This window comes from Hyperoodon ampullatus (genome assembly GCF_949752795.1).
Source record: "Hyperoodon ampullatus genome assembly, chromosome: 1".
Classification (NCBI taxonomy): domain Eukaryota; kingdom Metazoa; phylum Chordata; class Mammalia; order Artiodactyla; family Ziphiidae; genus Hyperoodon; species Hyperoodon ampullatus.
Window position 1 is genome coordinate 221,554,139 of NC_136914.1, and position 20,806 is coordinate 221,574,944.

The 20,806-nt window shown below is 46.8% G+C and overlaps 1 protein-coding gene across 1 annotated transcript in view; it reads right to left on the reverse strand.

Moving 5' to 3' along the window:
* Positions 1–20,806, reverse strand: part of LOC307060869 (inactive carboxypeptidase-like protein X2) — a 34,911-nt gene that overhangs the window by 11,789 nt on the left and 2,316 nt on the right. Inside the window, exon 2 of the mRNA XM_079715705.1 lies at positions 11,073–11,171. Within this exon, the coding sequence (XP_079571831.1) occupies positions 11,073–11,171 (99 nt within the window). The remainder of the gene's footprint in view (positions 1–11,072; positions 11,172–20,806) is intronic.

The window sequence follows — 20,806 nt, forward strand, 5'->3', positions numbered from 1 at the left end:
CAAAAGAAATAATGTGATTTGATGTAATAACCAGGAAAATGTTGTTCACCCTATGTATAGTGCAAGAGACATGGCCTCTACTTGCCATGAAAAGGATATGCTGAAAAAAAAAGATAGAAAATATTTAAGATAAGCCAAACATCAAAAAAACTAAAAATCCAAAGACAGAATTAAAACCTACAAGGAAAGATCTCTTATTTTTGAACTAAGCTCTTTGCCAATGCAGTAGGGAAAAATAAATAAAAGCCTTGAAACATGGAAAGGAAAAAGAAAACTGTCATTATTTAGTGTACATTGATTCTGTAGCCAAATCCAAGTTAATGTATGAATAAATTTATAATTAATAAGAGTTTATCAAAGTTGCTGGGTATAAAATCAACATTCAACATCAACTGTACTCCTGTACACTAGCAAAAGAGAATTAGAAAACTGAAATTTAAAGCATCACAGGATGTCAATTATCTAAGAATAAATCTATTTAAAAGTGTGCAAGGCCCATGTACTGAGATATATTTTGAAAGATGTAAGAAATACGGAGATATACATGTTCGTGGATTAGAAAACTCAATATAAATATGTAAATTCTCCCCTAATTGATTTTATGGAACTAATGCAACTCTAATCAAAATTCCAGGAGAGTTTATAAAGAACTTGACTACATGGTGTAAATGTGTGTGTGTGCACACACACTTTCAGTGGGTCAATAATAACCAAAACTTTTGAAGAAGAACAAAGTTCTGTTCTATCAGATATCAAGATTTATCATAAAGCTATAATAATTAAGAGAGTGAGATATTTTATGTACGGGTAGAAAAATGAAGTAATGATAAAGAAGAGAACTGGGAGCCTGAAAACAAAGCCAAGCATATATGGACACTTGATATCCAACACTAAGGGCAGCCCTGCATAATAGTGGGGAAACAATTATTATTCCATTTGGGTTCTTACAAGAAAAATAATTAAACTGAACTTCAATCTCCTATCACAAACAAACAAAATCCATTCTAATATATAAAAACTTAAATAAGAAAGAGAAAAAAGGAATTAGAAAGCATTAGAAAGTAGTATAAAATGTCTTTATGACTTTTTAAAGAGGAATTTCTTAAAGAAATCACAAATAGTAGCAACCATAAAGAAGACTGATATATTTATTTGACTTCATCATAATTAAGAATTTCTGTTTATTAAAAGAGCCCATAGGAACAAAACTTAAGTCACAGAAGCAAAGAACATATTTGCTACAAACGCTATAAAGTCAGAGCTCATACTTAGAATGGATAAGTCTATATGAAAAACATTGAACAGGAATTTCACCCAAAAAGACACATAAATATATGAAAAGATGCTCAACTTCATTAGCAATTAGCAAATGTCCATGAAATCACAATGAGTTAACCATTATACACCCAGTAGACCGGCAAAATATTAAAGTCTGATCATACAACAGTTGTTCAGGATGCAGAGCCATGGCAGCCCCACACCATGCTGATGGGAAATCAGGATGCAATGGCCATTGAGGAAAACAACTGAGCATTTGTTCAACAGTCAAGTCGAACCCAGTCATTCCATGCCTAACTGTATGCACACCAGGAGAAACTCAAGCCCGTGGACACGAGGATGTGTGTGCAAGGACTTTCACTGGCAGCACTTTTCATAAAATATAGAAACTGCAAACAAGTCAAATGTCCTTCAACATTAAAATGGATAAAGAAATTGTTGTGTATTCCTATAATGGAATGAAAATGAATGAACCAAACAAGTAGAACACTAATAGAATGATACATGACATGACTGAATACACAAGCTATAATTTCACTTATATAAATTCCAAAAACAGGCCAAACGAACTCATTTAGAAATACAAACGTAAGTGGTAAAACTATAAAGAAAACTAAGGAAATGTTAACAAAGTTGGGATAGAGGTAACCTCTAGAGTTGAAGGGATAAAGACGTGATGGGGAGATTGACGATGATCTACTTCTTGACCCAGGTGATGGTTACATAGGGATTGGCTTTATAATTATTTGTTAACAAAACATATATTTTATGGACTTTTTCTATACGTATGTTTTATTTCACAATAAAAGTAGGAAATATTCTACACAAAGCAGTACAAGCAGAAATACTACTGCAGGGGCTTCCCTGGTGGCGCAGTGGTTGAGAGTCTGCCTGCCGATGCAGGGGACACGGGTTCGTGCCCCGGTCCGGGAGGATCCCACGTGCCACGGAGTGGCTGGGCCCGTGAGCCATGGCCACTGAGCCTGCGCGTCTGGAGCCTGTGCTCCGCAATGCGAGAGGCCACTGCAGTGAGAGGCCCGCATACCGCAAAAAAAAAAAAGAGAGAGAGACAAAACTCCTTATAATACCATACATACTCTTATCTATGATCCAGCAGTCACGATCCCTGGTATTTACTCAAATGAGCTGAAAATTTATGCCCACACAAAAACCTGCACATGAATATTTATAGCAGTTTTATTCTTAACTGCCAAAATTTGGGGGCAACTGAGATGTCCTTCAACAGATGAATAAATAAACAAATGTATGTGGTACAGCCATATAATGGAATATTATTCCATGATCAAAAGAAATGAGCTCTCAAGCACACCATGGAAAGACCTGGAGGAACCTTAAATGTAAATGGCTAATAAGTGAAAGAAACCAGTCTTTAAAGGCTACATACTGTATGATTCCAACTATATGACACTTTGGAAAAGACAAAATCTGGAGACAGTGGTTGCCAGAGGTTTGGGGGAAGGAGGAATGAATTGGATGAACACAGGAGACTATTAGGGCAGTGGAACTATTCTGTATTATACATGGTAGATACATGTCATTACATCTTTGTCCAAACCCATAGAATGTTCAACAAAAAGAGTGAACACTAATGAAAACCACAGACTTTAGTTAATAAGAAGGTACCAATACTCTTATCAGTTGTAACACACGCACCACACAAATGCAAGGTGTTACTAATAGTAGAAACTAGAGGAGGGGAGGTACATGGGAATTCTGCCCTTTCCTCTCATTTTTCTGTAAATGTGAAACTGCTCTAAAGTAAATGAACAAATAAGTTTCAAAAAAATATATGAATGGAGTGATGATACCTTGAGAAATAAAATGTATCAATATGAACTCAAAAGAATAAAAAAAACCTGATAGATCAAGAACCACTAAAGAAAGTAAAGAATTATCAAAGAATTTCTTCTATGGAAAGTGCCCAGCTCAGACGAATTTATAGCCTAGTTCTGTCACACTTTCAAGGAACAGATTATTCTATATTCCTACATGGTTCAGGCCTTTATAAAAGATAATCGAAGCTTCAACAAAAATTTTTAAATTGCTATATAGCTTCTTTAATGTCACATAAAATAGATTTTTTAAGTCAAAAAGTAGTATTAGTCATCAAGAAAGTCAATATACAATAGGAAAAAAACCCTACAATTCTCCAGGAAGATGAAAGAATTTTAAACTTGCAGGCATATGCTAAAGGGAACACTTCTTCGCTCCTGGCTTCCATGAGGAGGGATGTTCCTGAGGGGAGTTCCATACCTCTCTCTGCCACCTGACTCACCTGCCCTTGGGGGAACCTGTCTGACTGGTACACAGGCACCGATACATGGTGTGTATAGTTCAGCTCTGCCCTCCCCTCCTCCCTCTTGGAAGCAGGATGCCCTCGGGGAGCCTGGGTCCACTTTTCCGCACAGGCTCTATTCCTCTCAGGGGAGCAATGCCCTGGTCTAGAGCCGCCTACAGCTGGGAGTGGGGATGCCTGCACCTCTTGGGGTTCATTCGCACCCATTTGGTTTTCATGCCAAGACACGTCTTCCAACTCAGCCTCTATCAGAAGAAAGATGGCCAGTGCCCCGGTGAATGACTGATGGGAAGCTCATTCAATGGGACCTACTAAGGTAATAGTAACCCTTATTGAGCATTTACCATGTGTCAGCCACTGTTGTGCTTCGTTCAAGTCATCTTATTTAATACTTATCCCAATCCTATGGGCATGTCCAAGTATTATCCCCCTTGTATGTTTGAGAAAATTGAGGAACAAAGAGGTTAAACATCATGCCCAAGGTCAGACAGCTAGTGAGCCAAGGACTGGGCTTTGATCTCCACTCAGTTTGCTTTCGGAGTTCTTCACTGCCTGTATTGCAATGTATCAATAGAGGGGCCCTGTCCTTCATATATAAAGAGCTCTTATAAATCAACACACACACACCCTAATAGAAAGTGGGTAAAAGCTGATAAAAGCACAAGTTGGTATAAACTTTTCTGGAAGACAGGGATCACATCTGTGCAGTTCCTCCTCAAGGAAACAAGCCCAAGGAGTACGTGAGCAAAGCCACAGACACCAGGGTGTAGAGCAGAACTGCCCACATCAGGGAAGAACTGGAAACAACAGGAACATTAAAAAACACAGTAATAGTTAGGAAACCATCATAAAATGGAAAACAATGTTACGTAATGTTGTAAAAGAATATTTTAGGATGGGAAAGTAACAGCATATCAAATGAGAATAGAAGGTTACAAAATAAGACTAGTTCAATTTTGCAAAAAGCATGTGTGTGATCTATACACATACCTGTGATGTTGTTCTTATACACACACACACACACACACATACACACGGAGAGGAAAGATTGGAAAGACACACTCCAAAATGTGAACCATGGTTATCTCTGGAAGATAAGACTGTGGATTCCTTTCATTTTCTTCTTTGCGTTTTTATGTATCTTCCAAATATTCTACAAGGCGCATTCACTATTTTCATAGTTCAAAATGTCTAATAAAGCAGTAAAGAAATCAATTTTAAAACAACTTCCACTTCAAGTGGGTTAAATTTTTTTTTTTAAGTTTTAGCACGTGACAAGGTGAATTGGGTTTTCTGCTAAATCCATCCAGAGGCAGCAATGTAGAATAAAGACGGTCTCACACAGAAGTTTCGAGAAGATGGAATGAAGGCTGACAGTGTCACAGAACAAAACTCCAAGAGCAACAAGAGCACATGTGCTGGCCTCTGTCATGAGGATTCACAGGAGCTGCAGCACTAGAATCCCTCCTCCAATGATGGACTAGTGTGATCTTGGTCACCGAGAACCACAGCTGGGGTCAACTGGGTGATAGAAATGGATGGAACCTTTCAGTGCCACCAAACCAGTGCTACTGACACATCAGAGCTCTGTTCCCTGACCCCTTGTCTGGGAGATATTTCTAGGCCGGCAAGTCCACTGTGGCTCTGGTTTCAGACTGAGGCTTCTGAAGCCCATGGACCTGGGCTGCCCACATGGTGTCAATAAACACACTCAATGTGCCATCAACTGCAGAGGGCACGAGCCCAGGGCCCCTGATCTGACCCAGTGAAGACCCTGCCACGGCAAAACCACTGGAGGAAAAAATAAACCTCTCCAAAGTGCAAGAGGCTAGAAAAAGCTCAGGGGACACAGGTTTCATTTTAGAGATTGAAGAAGAACTTTTTAGACATGTTTGAGATGGAGCTGAAAGTGGAAGAAGTAGCAAGGATGGAGGAGCCCTGGGCTTTCCAGGGTCCACATCTTTCAGGCTTCCCAACCAAGGCTTGTCCAAGAGGGTGGTGTGATTCTGCCCCAATTGCCACCCCTCGCTTCCCCTCTCACTTCCAAAGGAATCTGAAATACAGATGTGATCCTTTATCACAGCATCTTCCAGGGCAGCTGAGACCATGTCGGCCCCGTCTCCTCCCAAATCAGGAATCTGGGACTCACTCTACTGCTCTCCACAGCTGTGCCAGACATCTGGGGGACGACCAAGCTGAGCCTCCGAGAGCCATCTGGCCCTGCAACAAGGGGCAAGGCTCACAGCAAGGGCTTGGATGAAAAGCCAAAAGCCAAACTGTCTGTGATACAAAGGAAAACCCTCAAGTTTCACACACTCACACACACACACACACACACACACACACACACAAGGTAGGTCAATCCCCAAGCACCGTACCTGGTAGAGGCCTCAAATCTCACCCAACCCAACACGAGGCAGAGTGCTGAAGGCACTCCATTCACCGACATGTACTGCTTTGGGAAACCACCCTATTTCCATGATGGCAGGAAATCAAGCTTCTTTCCTACAGATCAAAGAGCACTTCCTGTGGAGGGCCAGTCCTGCTGATCTGGGCCATGGAGAATCCACTTCAACACACATGGAACACCTGATCTCTACCCCAGAACACTAGTGCCGACACAGCACGGGTGCGCGATAAACAGGTTTGTTATTCTGGTCGAGTGCTGCTGCTACCAACGCTGGGCATTTCCTGAGGTGAATCACACAGGGAGCCTGCTCATAAGCATTCATGGCCTCCCATGTCAGAAAAGCCATGCACAGGAATCACTGTGATGTGAGAGAGGAGAGGACCAGGAGCATGAGGAAGAGATACAGGAAAGCAAAGGACAGGTGATCAGGGCAGGCTTCCGAAAGAACCATCAAGGTCTAAGGCAGAAGCCAGCAAGCTACAGTAGAACCATCAAGTTCTAAGGCAGAACCATCAAGTTCTAAGGCAGAACCATCAAGTTCTAAGGCAGAAGCCAGCAAGCTACAGCAGAACCATCAAGTTCTAAGGCAGAACCATCAAGTTCTAAGGCAGAAGCCAGCAAGCTACAGCCCAAGTGAGGGTCAAACCCAGCCCACCCTCTGTGTCTGTACAGCCCATGAGATAAGAACCGTTTTTACATTTTTTAATGGTTATTTAAGTACCAACATAATATGCTCAACTTTGCATGTTGGCCCATAAGGCGTGTAATATTTACGATCTGATCCTTTAAAAATATCTGCCAACTCCTATAACTAAGGCATGAAAAGTCCCAAGACAGCAAATAAAAGTCATAGCTAATGTTTGCTGACAGTTTACTGTGTACACTCCACTCTGCACACATTATTTCATCTCCACCAAACCCTATAAAAGTCATATTATCCCCTCTTTACAGAGGAGGAAACTGAGTCACAGAGACAGTAACTTGCCCGGAGCATCACAGCCAGCGAGGGTAGAGCCTGACCCCAAAGCTACCTCTGCATCACCAACTGAGACGCTTGCCCAGTTCCCTTTGGAGGAAACAGGTGAGTGAGCTTTCAGCACAGGGCATGTCTGAGAAACAAGATCCTGTCTGGTTGGAAAAAAAGGGAGGCAGAGGACAGGAATAAGTCAAATCATGGTGGGCTCTGAATGGCAAGCAGGGAGTTATTCTGCAACCAGTGCATGGTAAGTGACAGGGTATACGCTAAGTTCACTGCGATACTCTTTATAGCAGCAAAATATTGGAAACAACCTAAATGTCCTTCACTTAAGAGGTTAAATAAATTATAGAACATCCATTCGACAGAACACGATGCAACTTTTTTAAAAATGAGGGTTTTCATCTTCACTGTATTTGTCAGCTATTGCTGTGTAACAAAACACCACAGACTCTCAGTGGCACTTATTCCTTAGTTGTCTACAGATCATCTGGGCTCAGCTGGTGGCTCCAGGCTGCAGACTGGGCCCATAACTGCTTCACTCATCTCCCAGGCTCCTTGGATCAGTGGCCTAGATGCATGCATTCTTCTCATGGAGATGGCAGGGTGCAAGGAGCAAGTGGAAACAAACAAAGTCCCTCAGCACAGAACTGGCACCTTGTCAGTCCACCTTATTCTATTGGCCTCACTTAGGCACATGGACCAGCCCAAAGTCAAGGGGCTTTCACCTTTTGTGAAGGGAACTGAAAAGTCATATGGCAAAGGCTGTACATATAGGGAGAGGTGAAGAACTACAACAATAATTCAACCACTGCATATGCTATTATAGAACAATATCCAAGATGTATTTTGGAGACTCGCCACAGCTGACACTGATCCTTAGTCATGGTGACAGCCATGTACATAATCTCTCCCTTAAAGCTAAGATTCTCTCAGGGTGAGTCTGAAACAGGAGGGAAGGGGACTGGGCACAACCTTTAAAAGAATGACATAACCACTGGGGACATGACAAAAACTAGTTAGAACCAACTAGGTCCAAGATGGCCGAAGATTCGACTTCCAGTGGACCTTGAGCCTCATCATATGCTCACTGTAATATATTAGCTGCTAAATGACACACCCACCGGTGCCATGACAGTTCCGAGGCTAACCATAAAAGGCCAAAAAGTGGGCGATGGCCCAATTCCTGGAAATCTCCGCCGCTTCCCCAAAATAGTTGGAATAATCCTCCCACTCATTAGCCTATGAAATGACCCAGCCCATAAAAACTAACCACCCCATTATTCTGGGGCTTCTCGCCTTCTGAGATGGCCCACACTCTTGTCTGTGGAGTGTGGTCCTCCCAAAGCCCTTCTCGCCTTTTGAGACAGACCACATTCTGTCTCTGAAATGTGTATCTCTCTAAATCCACTTCTTACCTATCACTTTGTCTCTCACTGAATTCTTTCTGCAATGAGACATAAAGAACCTGGGCTTCATTAAGTCTGGAGACCAGGTCTGTCATCTCAATTAAAAGACAGTGGGTTCAAGTCCCAATCTGGGTTGTGCGGTTTCAAATCCACATCTAACACGAGCCCTTTGATGCCAGTCACTCACATAACTCGGTGTGGTTAACATCTGTACTGCCCGCCGCCCTGAAAATGAAGCAGGTGACATCTGGTCCACCTGTCGCCTTGGACACAGTGTAAGTGACAGCCACCCTCCCCACCCCTTCACTCTGCCCCAGCTCCAGCGAGGCCCCCAGCTCGACCAGAGGAGATGCTGAGAGAACGATGGATGCGGGGTCCTGAGCCTGCCCAGCTGTCCACCCGAGGCCTTGGTCTGCCCAGCGCCACCCGCAGGTGTCCCCTCCTGGTCCAGACCAGTGTTCCTAACTGCTGTGCCACCTGCCTCCTGCACATGACCTCCCCTCCTCACCATGTCGCTCCCTCCCATATTTGCATACCAGGGCCCACACAGCTTCTCTTCCCCACCACGGTTGCCCTCAATTCCGTTTTTTTTTTTTCCTTGCGGTACGCGGGCCTCTCACTGTTGTGGCCGCTCCCGTTGCGGAGCACAGGCTCCGGACGCGCAGGCCCGGCGGCCATGGCTCACGGACCCAGCTGCTCCGCGGCATGTGGGATCTTCCCGGACCGGGGCACGAACCCGTGTCCCCTGCATCGGCAGGCGGACTCTCAACCACTGCGCCACCAGGGAAGCCCCTCAATTCTGTTTTAATAGAAGAGCAATGTAAACAAGGCTCACAGGCCAAAATCACGTCCAGGGCGCTCAAAGAATCAGAGCCAGAATGGCTGCCTTTGAGACCAGGGGTCCCAACTGTTCAGACAGGGCTCTGAGGTGAAGGGTGGGGGAACAATCCTGAGTGGGCCAGGGTGGGGAAGGAGAAGGTTCGTGTGGCAGAACAGGAGGTAAGTGTGGACTTCAGAGTCTACGTGTACACACACGTGGGTACAGAAATGGGCCTTGAAAAACCTTTGTGAAAATACCTTTCAAAATTGTACCAACTTCCAATTCTGGTAATGGAGAAGTAAGATAATTCAAACCGGCCCTTGTGCTAAAGCTACGAACAAAGCTGGAAAAACTATTTTAAAAATATGTTTGAAAGCATCTAAGAATTAACAAGACAAGAAAGAAGTCTCTGGCTCAGATCTGACAGCAGCAGAACCCAGAGAGGTGAGGCCAGACTAGAAGCCGCTTTAGCCCTGTGACTTGTGATCCTGAGAAACAGCTGGTGTTTTATCAGCCTGCTGGGGTAAGGGGACAAAGAGTCATGCCCGAGGCCCACCCAAGGTGGGAGTCTCACTACCATCCATTTAGTTGAAACCCCAAAGGCCCACACTCTCAGGGTGAACCGGCAGGAACACAGCCTTAGCACCCCTTGGGTCCTCCACACACCGTCCTGATATGCTGGGCCCTCCCAAGGGCAATGTGTCCAGTGCACACCTGCCCACTTTACGATGGAACAGAATTCTCAGTTATTCAGTGATTGCAGAAGTTCACTGCTGTGGAACTTCTGTTTCTGTTTTAGGATGCACTGCTAGTCATATCTATGATGTCTTTGATGGCAAGTTCTTGGTTAGAAACACAGCCCCAGATCATCACACTCTGCCTAAAGGAGCACACGATTCCCTGTGTGACAATCAACTCTGTTACACGGTTTATGGGCTCACGCGGCAACTGGAATCGGATCCTGCCTCTATAAACCCAAATTTGTGAAATGCTCTATTTATTTCAAGCAGCTGTGCTGCTGAGCAGAAACCAGCAAATCTTGGGTTCAAATCCCTGTTTTACAACTTGCAAACTGCATAACGGGAGGCAAACGATCCATATTATTGAGTCTCATTTTCCTCATCTGTGATGACGACGATGATGATGGTGATGACAATAATAATACCCACAATACTCAGAGGGGCGTCAGGAGCTGTGAAGTGTGAGGCCCAGTGCTTGGCAATTACTGAGAGCGTAAGTGCTTAATACACGTTCACTATTACTAATATCAGCACAAATGTCATCCCAGATACCCTATTTTAGAGTAAGACAGAGAACGATAAAGGTAATTGTAATAGTTAATAATCATAGTAATAGCTCTAGCTAGTGGGTCAGAGTTTGTCCATGAGTCTAGAACAAATGGCTTTGACCATCCTAAGGTAAGTAATTAAAGGACTGATATTTTCACATGATTGGAAAATGCCAGGCCCAGCATTACATGCTTTGCAAGTAGAAGACTTGACCTCTGACACTGGAGGCCCTGGGTTCGTCTGGGAGACAAGAAATGCACACACAAGGCTGTGGGCAGCTACGAGGCCCCACAAGAAAGGAAATGATGTTGTCTTTGAGGGGGGAGGGGGGAGGGTAGGGAAGGCAACCAAGAGCTCCAGGAAATTCAGAAATGACCTTAGTCAAGCTGATGGGGAGAATCTGGCTGTGGGTTACTGTGCGCAGCAGAAGACAGAGCCCGTGGGTGTTCTCACCCCTGTACGGATGGTCCAGAAGGGGCAGCAGACCCCAGGCAGACCCGTGCTCAGGACTCGGCTGCTGCGCCGGGGCCTGCGCCCTCCCAGGGCCGGTGATGCAGCAGGGGCCTCACTCACCCTCTCTGACAGCGTCACGGGCCACAGGGACCCTGTGATCATCACCGGCAGCCTTCTCAGAGCTCTTGGTTTTCACGCCTTTTCTGTTGCTCTTTTTACCTAAAAAGAAAAGAGAGAGAGAGAGAGAGATGCCTTTACTGTCACATATGTCAGAATCATCCCTGGCTGGTGAGGACTCAGCCGTCTTCTCCTGCAAAGCAGCCGTCTCTACCCTCTGCCTTCCCGGTTAAAAGAAAGGCCGGTGGTTAAAGGAAAGGAAGTGTGTTATTGTGAACACCCAGGGGAATAACCACTCCTAATAAAAACAAGGCACACTTGCAGGTGGTTACTGTTCTAAGACCGCAAAATGTCCTGTGGAGTACCTCGGACCCTCCCTGGGGCTCCAAAAGTGACACCACGTCTAATGGATAAAATGGAGCTGGAACTCCAGACCTCTGACCCCGGGGTAAGATTTCCTACCATGCTGGGCTCCTCCCACCTAACTCTCCAAGGCCCCGGCTGGGTACCTGGAGGTGTGATGATGCTGCCCACCAATTGGAGGAACTCCTTCCTGGAGCCCAGGGAGTGCCCCGCGGGCCCGTCCAGCTTCCTCTCACACTGGACTCTCTCTCTGCTCCACAGACACTGGCTTCCTCTCAGCCCGCAGTTCATAGTTCCTGCCCCACCAGAACTCGGCATGTGCCGTGCCTCCTCCTGCAATATCCTTCCATTCACTCTCCATCTATTTAACTCCTGTTGATCTTGCAAATCCAAGCTCGGCCATGCCCTCTTTGAGATGGTTTTCCCCAACTCCCCACCTACATCAATGTCTCCTTGGATGGGCTCTGAAAGCACCTGTCTTTGGTCAAGTTGCCTCTGTGTGGAGCCTGAGGCAGGGGTTCGGTGCAGGTGATGTACTGAGGGAGGGCTCCAAGGAGAAAAGAAGGAAGGAAGCAAGATGAGGCAGAGGAAGGAGCTAAGCTAGGCTGTGTTCCCAGGCAGAGTCTAACTCTGCCAGATCCCATGGGGAGCTCTGGAGCTGGAACTGCACAGTGTTGCCCCATCTTGAGACCTTTTCCTATGCTGGTTCGCTTCTGGCTACAGACTGATCTACTGCGGGGGAGGGGTGTGTGTGGGGTGGTGGGAGTTGTCGCCTTCCAAGGATCATGCTCCAGAGAGGGGAGCAGCTGTGAGCCATCAGAGCCAAGCCCCAGCAGCTGTGGGATGGGTGTGCCAGTGGGAAACGAGGACCTGGGTGTGGTGTCAGCAGCCCCCACTATGGCTCTGCACGCCTGTCCTGTGTAGCATTATCAAACACATGTAACACATGTTGTTCTGTTCATGGGGGCAGGAACTGTGTCTGGTTTTGCTCACTGCCCTCCCTCCAGAGTCTGGTTAAGTCTGTGAGGAACAAATGATCATGAATGACCGTGAGTCAGTAGATGACCAATGAGACAACAACAAGAGGAAGGGAAGGTCTATGGAGAAAGATACTTAGTTTGGATTTTAAAAAGCAAGTTGAAATACCAAAAACATCTAGTGGATTGTGCCAATTAATGAAATCATTTCAGATAGTTCTACAGTCACCAAAAAAAAAAAAAAAAAAAAATTTATCAAGAAAATCTTCAAAAAATTCAAGGGTGCACTGGGCCCAGCCACAGGCAATTCTCTCTCCATCATATTCTTGGGTGATACCTGCTGGGCATATCTTTCATTTTTCATGTAAGCTAAAAAATAAAAAAAAATCACAAAATTAAATGTCCTCCTCGGGTCAAGGAAATCAATAAACCAAAACATTCAGAAAGGCCAGAGGAGGAAGACTGCCAATCTGAGTGCATCTGATGACATCAGCCTAATGTCACCTCGGCATCTGTCTCATTTTTGTGGGTAGGAATATCAGCCCGGTGACCTCCAAAGATGACTTCTTCTGAAAGAGCCTGATCGAGGGTCTGTAAAAATCTTGATTGTTTGGAAAATTGGGTGCCATAACTTTTGAGAATCAAGCGTCTGATTTGGCAGAAAGATAATATGTTAAGGGAAGAAAAAGTTTTACAAAATATGAGAGGAAAAAGCCATCCAACCCCTCCCTGGAAGCCGGCCATTCATTGCAGGCCTTCCCTCTGCCTGGGCAACCTCTACGGGGCCTCCACGGGCAGCATGGGAGACAGTCAGAGGACACAGCCCCACGAACACCCTCAGCCTCACTCCCCTGGGCTGGACCCACGCCCTGTACTCAGCTCTGGGAATCCAATAATGGCCCAGATGTGAGGCAGATGTGCTATCACCCCTGAGACCAAGCTGGGGAACAGATTCCCTGCAGGGAGTGGCAAAGGGACAGAGAAAACAGGCAGGGCACCTGCCACCTTCTCCAGGGAAGACACACTTCCAGGACATGTACCTACAGATCTGGTTCCAGCCCCAGGTGGTCAGGTTCTGCCACCGCACCAACCATGTGTGGCCTCGGGGGACCCACCTCACCCCTCCTATGCTAATTCCCCTCATCAGTGAAATAAGGAGACATGGTACCTGCCTCGGTGGAAGTTACGGAGAGGAAAGAGATGACACACATCAAAGCACTGAGGGCCATGCCTGACCTGCAGTGACCTCTGAATAAAAGACGGCCTCCACCTTCTCACCCTTCCTATTAGTCCCAAGTCCCCACCGTCACAAAGCACCATCCCAGTTGCTGGAAGAGTAACAGCCAACACGTGGCGCATGAGGCACAATTTACAAGGCATTTTCACACAGACTAAAACATTCGACGATCTTGGCAAATACCCATCGAGGGCAGGAAGCTTGCTATGAACATTATTCTACAGAGGGGGGCATGGAGGCTCAGAGGACAAGAGACCCACCCAAGGTCACTGACAGAGCCAGGAGGCAGCAGAGCAGGAGCCTGACGCCAGGCCTAGGCCCTTCCCTGCCCCTTCTCTTACAGCAAGAAAGGCAGCATATGGTCTGTACAGATGACAGAAAGAGTGAAGTGGAAATAATGTACAGAGAAGGAGCCAGAACAAAATCAATCTCCATCTGGGCTGCGTGACAAAACTGAATTTCTTAAGAGTAGCAAACTGAATTGCCAATGCAGGCCACATATTCTATTCTGGTCCATGGTGATAAATATCATGCTTCTTGATTGACAGGAAACTATTTTTTCCCCTCTCTATACTAGGAGCTTACAGTAGCAACCCCAGAATCCGAAAAAATTCTTTGCTGCATATTTGCATTTTCCCAAGAAATTCCAGCCCTCTGGCACCTGCACTCGGTCTCGTGAAGGACTCAGCCCCGCCCTAAGCTGCTTGCCTGGCTCTTGTGAGGGAACCCACATGAGGAGGAAGGCCATGCGGGAAACCAAGCCACTGCAGGTTCTCGGGAGCTCCCCAGAGAGGCAGCCTCGCGGCACCGGGACAGACAATAATTCCGCTTTTCTCAAACACCATGGGACCAAGGAGGACCTTGCAGGTGAACGTGAAAAGCCGAAACAAAAGCGGTTAGAAACCTGTGCTCCCGGGACTTCCCTGGCGGTCCAGTGGTTAAGACTCCAGGTTTCCACTGTACGTGGTGTGGGTTTGATCCCTGGTCGGGGAACTAAGATCCCGCAGGTTGCACGGAGCAGCCAAAAAAATAAATAAATAAAATCAGAAACTCGTGCTCCCTGTGTGTGTTGGCAAGAAAAGGATCATGACACAGGGAGGGGACAGCCTGTGTCCTTATCCAGTTCCCAAATCTGAGACAGTCAAGCTCCTGGCAGAAAGAGGTTTCCCAGGGCTTCCCTGGTGGCGCAGTGGTTGAGAGTCCGCCTGCCGATGCAGGGGACACGGGTTCGTGCCCCGGTCCGGGAAGATCCCACATGCCGCAGAGCGGCTGGGCCCGTGAGCCATGGCTGCTGAGCCTGCGCGTCCGGAGCCTGTACTCAGCAACGGGAGAAGCCACGGCAGTGAGAGGTCTGCGTACCGCAAAAAAAAAAAAAAAAAAAAGAAAGAGGTCTCCCAGGGATCAGGTGAAGCCTGAAAAAAAAGGGGCTGTGTGGCTGAAGGACGTGCCTGCTTCCGTCCATCAGTGACCTGAATGGTCTGGGCTGCAGATGGAAGCGCCAGTGCAATTTTCTAAGTACTTTTTTACCAGGGCTGGATCAAAGTCAACCGATCAATCAATCAAAAGCCCTCCCCTCCTCCTGCTCGGCTGTGTCTTCCCTGGGAAACTAGCTGATCAGACTGTGTCCTCCTCTGGGCTGGCCTTCTGTGCAGAAGAAAGACCTTGGTCTTGTGCAGAAGACTTGGCCTCCACCAGGGTCCCCAGGGCATAAGGCAAAGCCACACCCAGCCTCTGTGCAGCAGCAGCCACCTTCCTGACCTGCAACCAAGCAAGAAGCCCCTAGCCTTTAAAGAGATACCCCGGTAACCACAGCAGGTGGGGTGTGCCAGCCCTGCAGGGGGCACTGCTGGTACTTGCTGGTCTCCGTTTGGGTTCTGCCTGGAACCAGCCTGAGGCAAGGCCTTGGAGGCAGGAGTGAATGTGAGAGGTGATTTCATGAAGCACAAATGAAGAAGTGGAGGGAGTGAGACTCAGAGAAGGGAACGCCAATAACCCGGGCTGCACTGCTAAGCGGGACCCATCAGGACTCAACGTAGCTGGGGAACCTGAGGACACTGGGTAGAAGCTGCCTCTGACCTGTCCCTCGAAAGACTGCGAGGCTGTGCATCGACCTTCTAACCTCACACCACCTTGGGAAGCTTATTATCATTATTATTATTATTCCCCTGTCACAGTGAGGAATTCAAGGTGTGAAGATGTCACACGTGCCCATGAGTGGCAGAGCCGGATTTTGAATCTCTCTGAATCCTGAAGAAACTATGCCAAACCCTTACATGTGCCTCTCACGGATCAAGTATTCCATAAAAATCTAGAGTCTTAAATGAACATTTGAAGGTGTCTTGCGTGGCTCTGACCATCCTACGATACCCAGATCAGTAGTCGATGGGATCCCAGCCAGTTACGAACACTAGCCCTTCCCGTAGCCATCCAAAGCCACCCCAGTTTTATGGGTTTCATGATCCCAGAAAAGCAGCGATGGGGGCAGGGACCTCAGAAGGCCACAGAAGGCAGAGCCATTGCTGGAGGCGCAAAGCCTGAGAGCTCAGGCTCCCTGGCCACCTCAGACATCCAGCAGAGACCCCCACCTCAATAATCCAGGTTCCAAGGGACTTCCCTGGCAGTCCAGTGGTTAAGACTTCACGCTTCCACTGCGGGGCGCACGGGGTCAGGAACTAAGATCCTGCATGCCGCGTGGCGTGGCCAGGTTCCAGGGCCCAGGCTGCTGTTGCCATGGGACTGAAGGCACCATCCACCGTGAGGTCTGGCAGCCAGGGATGCTCGGGGCACGCAGGAAACGCGATGGCTATTTTCAAGAACCACAGCATCCAACCCAGCTTCCCCAAACACGCAAGTGTCTGTCCCGGCATTATCCATGCACAAACCCTGGTTTCTGGAACCATGGGCACAGTCGAGAGGAGATCTGCCAGCGCGAATAGCTGACTTTGGAAAGCATTTTGGAAACAGAGGTGGTGTCTTAGAAAGCTGCTTGCTGATGTACATGAGAAGACCTTTTTTATAAAAAGTCCTTTCCCTTGGAATTTTGTAGGGAGTTGGACCAAACACTTTGGATTTAACTCTTCAAGAGAACATATAATACCATGATATAAAGATTTCTTGTTATTTGTTTAGGTGTGCTGATAGCCTTGTGATTGCTTTTAAAATATATAGTGAAATATTTACAAACACATTCATCTAATCCTCACACGCCAGCTTTGCCCAGCAGAAGACATTTCCATCTGAAGGCCAAACCTTGCAAGACGCCCTGAAGAGTGTTGCAGCAAAAGCTTAAAAGTGAAGCTCTTTCCAGCAACTAGCTGGCAGCGCATAACAGAAAGGGCTTTGTTTACAACCAAATATGCTCAAATAACAACTCTTTGATTATCGCCGCCTGCCCGCCGCCCCCCACCCCGCCTCCCCGCCCCAAGCCGGGGCAACACAGTACAAAGTGCACACTCTCCAGTTCGGGGCACAGATAGACGAACAAACATGGCTCACTGCCCACTCTGAGAATTCCATGGACTCAAGACCGTGGACCAAAACCATGGGTGCAATGCAGGCGGGCGTGTATTCCAGCAGAGGCGCATGCTCCCCAGTCCTTGAAGAAAGCAACAAACAAGCAGGAACCCAAAAGTTAAAGGCTACTTCTAACCCCGTGGAGGGGGGAGAACAAAACAGCTTCAGATCACCTATTAAGAGTCTTGTTTATTAACTTGTTTGTTTCTTACTACCACTTGGGAGGGAAAAGACAAATCAGTTATATAACTATGGTTTACTTCTCTGTTCCATTTTTTTCTCTACAAAAACTATGGCTCCAAACCAAGTCCATCAATTTGGAGATGACATGAGAAGTACACCCCAAATCCACTCCCATGCCCAGAATGTGGTCCCTCATCTCACTCTTCACCCTGGGACGATGAAAACTGGGGCCAGGAGACTCATTCTTTGGACCTCAGAGCATTCCAACTGCAGGGATCTAGAAAATATTGAATTTGGCTAGAAACAGCTGAATAAATGGAATTAGAGAGAAGCAGCTTGCCAGGTCCCTGTGAAGAAGAACATTCTAGCAGTCAGTACTATTTATCCAATGGATAAGCAACCGCGCAAGGTGGTGTGCGTCCATCAGTGGAAACGTGTGAGCCAAGATTGGTGTTGAAGTAAACTTCCAGGGGCTTCCCTGGTGGCGCAGTGGTTGGGAATTCGCCTGCCAATGCAGGCGACACGGGTTCGAGCCCTGTTCCAGGAGGGTCCCACGTGCCGTAGAGCAGCTAAGCCCGTGCGTCACAACTGCTGAGGCTGCGCTCTGGAGCCCACATGCCACAACTGCTGAGGCTGTGCTCTGGAGCCCACATGCCACAACTGCTGAGGCTGTGCTCTGGAGCCCACATGCCACAACTGCTGAGGCCCGTGTGCCTGGAGCCCGTGCTCCACAGCAGGAGAGGCCACTGCAGTGAGAGGCCCGTTCACCGTGGTGAAGAGTGGCCCCCGCTCGCCACAACTAGATAAAAACCCGGGTGCAGCAACAAAGACCCAACACAGCCAAAAATAAAATAAATAATTTTAAAAAAGTAAACTTCCAGGCCCAAGATGGAGTTGCTCTTACCCGGGGTGCCACATCAGGAAACAAAACTTAGATAAGCTTCCTGTTCCTAACAATCTCCTCTTAGTCAGAAATAGTTAGCCAATTCCCCAATGCCAAGCCAACTCTGGCTCTTCTCACCCCAAACAAAGTGGACGGTGTCACCCCAGCCAACCAGATGTTTTCTATGTCCTTCTTCCTTGTTCTTTATTCTCTGTCCTATAAAACCGTCCTGCCTCCTGCCCCATTTTGCCATTCTCCACAAGGAGACTGTCCATTTCATGAAAGTGTTAAAAAAAAGTCTATATCACCTAAAGTGTCTTCTTTAATCATTTTTTAACACGGAGCTGTCCACTGTCGGAATCTTGCAATAAACAAGAACTTGCATGCAATGAGCACTTAGGTTCCTTGAAGTTCTAAAATTCTGGGAGTTTCTGATGTTCACGATGAGGGCCTCAGAAATGTGATGATACTGAGTCCCACTCCACCACAGAAAAGGCTCTCACAGCTCTGTATCCTGACGGTGGTGGTGGTGATGGTTCCATGAATCCACAGATGTGAGACAATGCAGAGAACCACACACACACACACACACACACACACACAAATGAGTGCATGTGAAAACCAGGGAATGTAACCTAAAAGTTAAAAGTATTGTACCAATGTCAATTTCTTACTTTGATATTGTATATAGCAGTGATTCTCAACCCACTGGTGACATGTGACAATGTCTAGAGACATTTTAGTTGCCACAACTTGGGGGAGGGTGCTACCAGCATCTAGTGGGTCAAGGCCAGGGATGCTGCTAAACATCCTACAATGCACAAGACAGCCTTTGCCCCGAGACACACACACACACACACACACACACACACACACACACACACACACACACACACACACCATTGGCCCCAAAATGTCAAGACTGCCAAGGTTAAGAAATCCTGTACTGTAGTTCTAAAAGATGTTATCACTGGGGGAAGCTGGGAAAAGAGTATACAGCAGCGGTCCCCAACCTTTTTGGCATCAGGGACCGGTTTCATGGAAGACAATTCTTCCACAGACGGGGGGTGGGGGGATGGTTTCGGGATGATTCAAGCGCATTACATTTATTGTGCACTTTATTTCTATTATCATTAAATTGTAATAGATAATGAAATAATTATACAACTCACCATAATGCAGAGTCAGTGGGAGCCCTGAGCTTGTTTTCACTTGCCACTCTCTGAAAGGGTTTTGATGAGTCTGCAAGCCATTGATTTGTTATGGTCTCTGTGCAGTCAAACCTCTCTGCTAATGACAATCTGTATTTGCAGCCGCTCCCCAGCGCTCGCATCACAGCCTCAGCTCCACCTCGGATCATCAGGCATTAGATTCTCATAAGGCGCAGCCTAGATCCCTCGATTGCGCAGTTCACAGTAGGGTTCGTGCTCCTATGAGAATCTAATGCCTCCGCTGATCTGACAGCAGGCGGAGCTCAGGCGGTAACGTGAGCGATGGGGAGCGGCTGCAAATACAGATGAAGCTTCGCTCGATCGCCCGCCACTCACCTCCTGCTGTGCCACCTGGTTCCTAACAGGCCATGGACCAGTACTGGGTACCCCTGGTATACAGGATCTCTCTGCACTATTTCTGCAATTTCCTGTGAGTCTATAATTATTTCCAAATAAAAACTTTTTAAAAAATTTAAGATTCCACCTATTCAGCATATCAGGGCTCTACTTCTCCGGAATCTGTCAGCCACTCGTGGAAAAATGCAATGCTCTCAATTAACCAAAGGATTCAGCTGTCCAAGCCACTTCCAGGAGAATGTCAGCCCATGACATCCATTGCACATTTCTGTGGTAGCATGAAAGAACAGTCAAGGGGCAAAGTCAAACTCACACCAAGATCAAATCCCCAACGCCCTTGGCTCCTTAAGTAAACCTTCCTATGGGATTCAGACAAGACTCCCTCCTAGACCCTGATGCACAGAACATCTGCCTTCCATCTTCCCTTGAGCCCAGGCTTTATGCAAGATACCAGCTATCTGGAAAATATTTCATCATCTGCAAAGACAAAGCACATGACAGACTTTTCAATGAGTAATTATATATGCTTTCACATTCTTTTTCTTCTCTAAATCTAACCTCTCACTCCCACCTCAGTGTCTAGACAGTGCCTGGTATGTAGCAGGCACCATCTACCCAGTCCAGAAGTTCACGACAAACAGAAACGAATGCTTCTATTATATCACGAGCAGTACATATGTCAAGCCACCCCTTAAGGGGGGCAAAATCATCTCCTCTTACTGCAATTTCACTGCACAAACTATCACTGACCCCCGCCTCATCAAAGTCAGTCTTAACCAAGCTCCCCCACTTGGGGTCCAGGGTAAAGGGTTCCAGTGGTCAAGTGCCCAAAAAGGCGGGATGGGGAGAACAGACTTGAAAATATTTGACCAAGGTCACACTTTGTTTGTCAGAGTCGGGGAGCTCTGAAAAGCCCCACACAATTTATTAGAAACACACACTCCAGGCAGGAGGCCTGGAGGCAGCCCTCCAGAAGCTGAGTCTCTGGAATTTCCAGGGCCCTGTTTTTATTT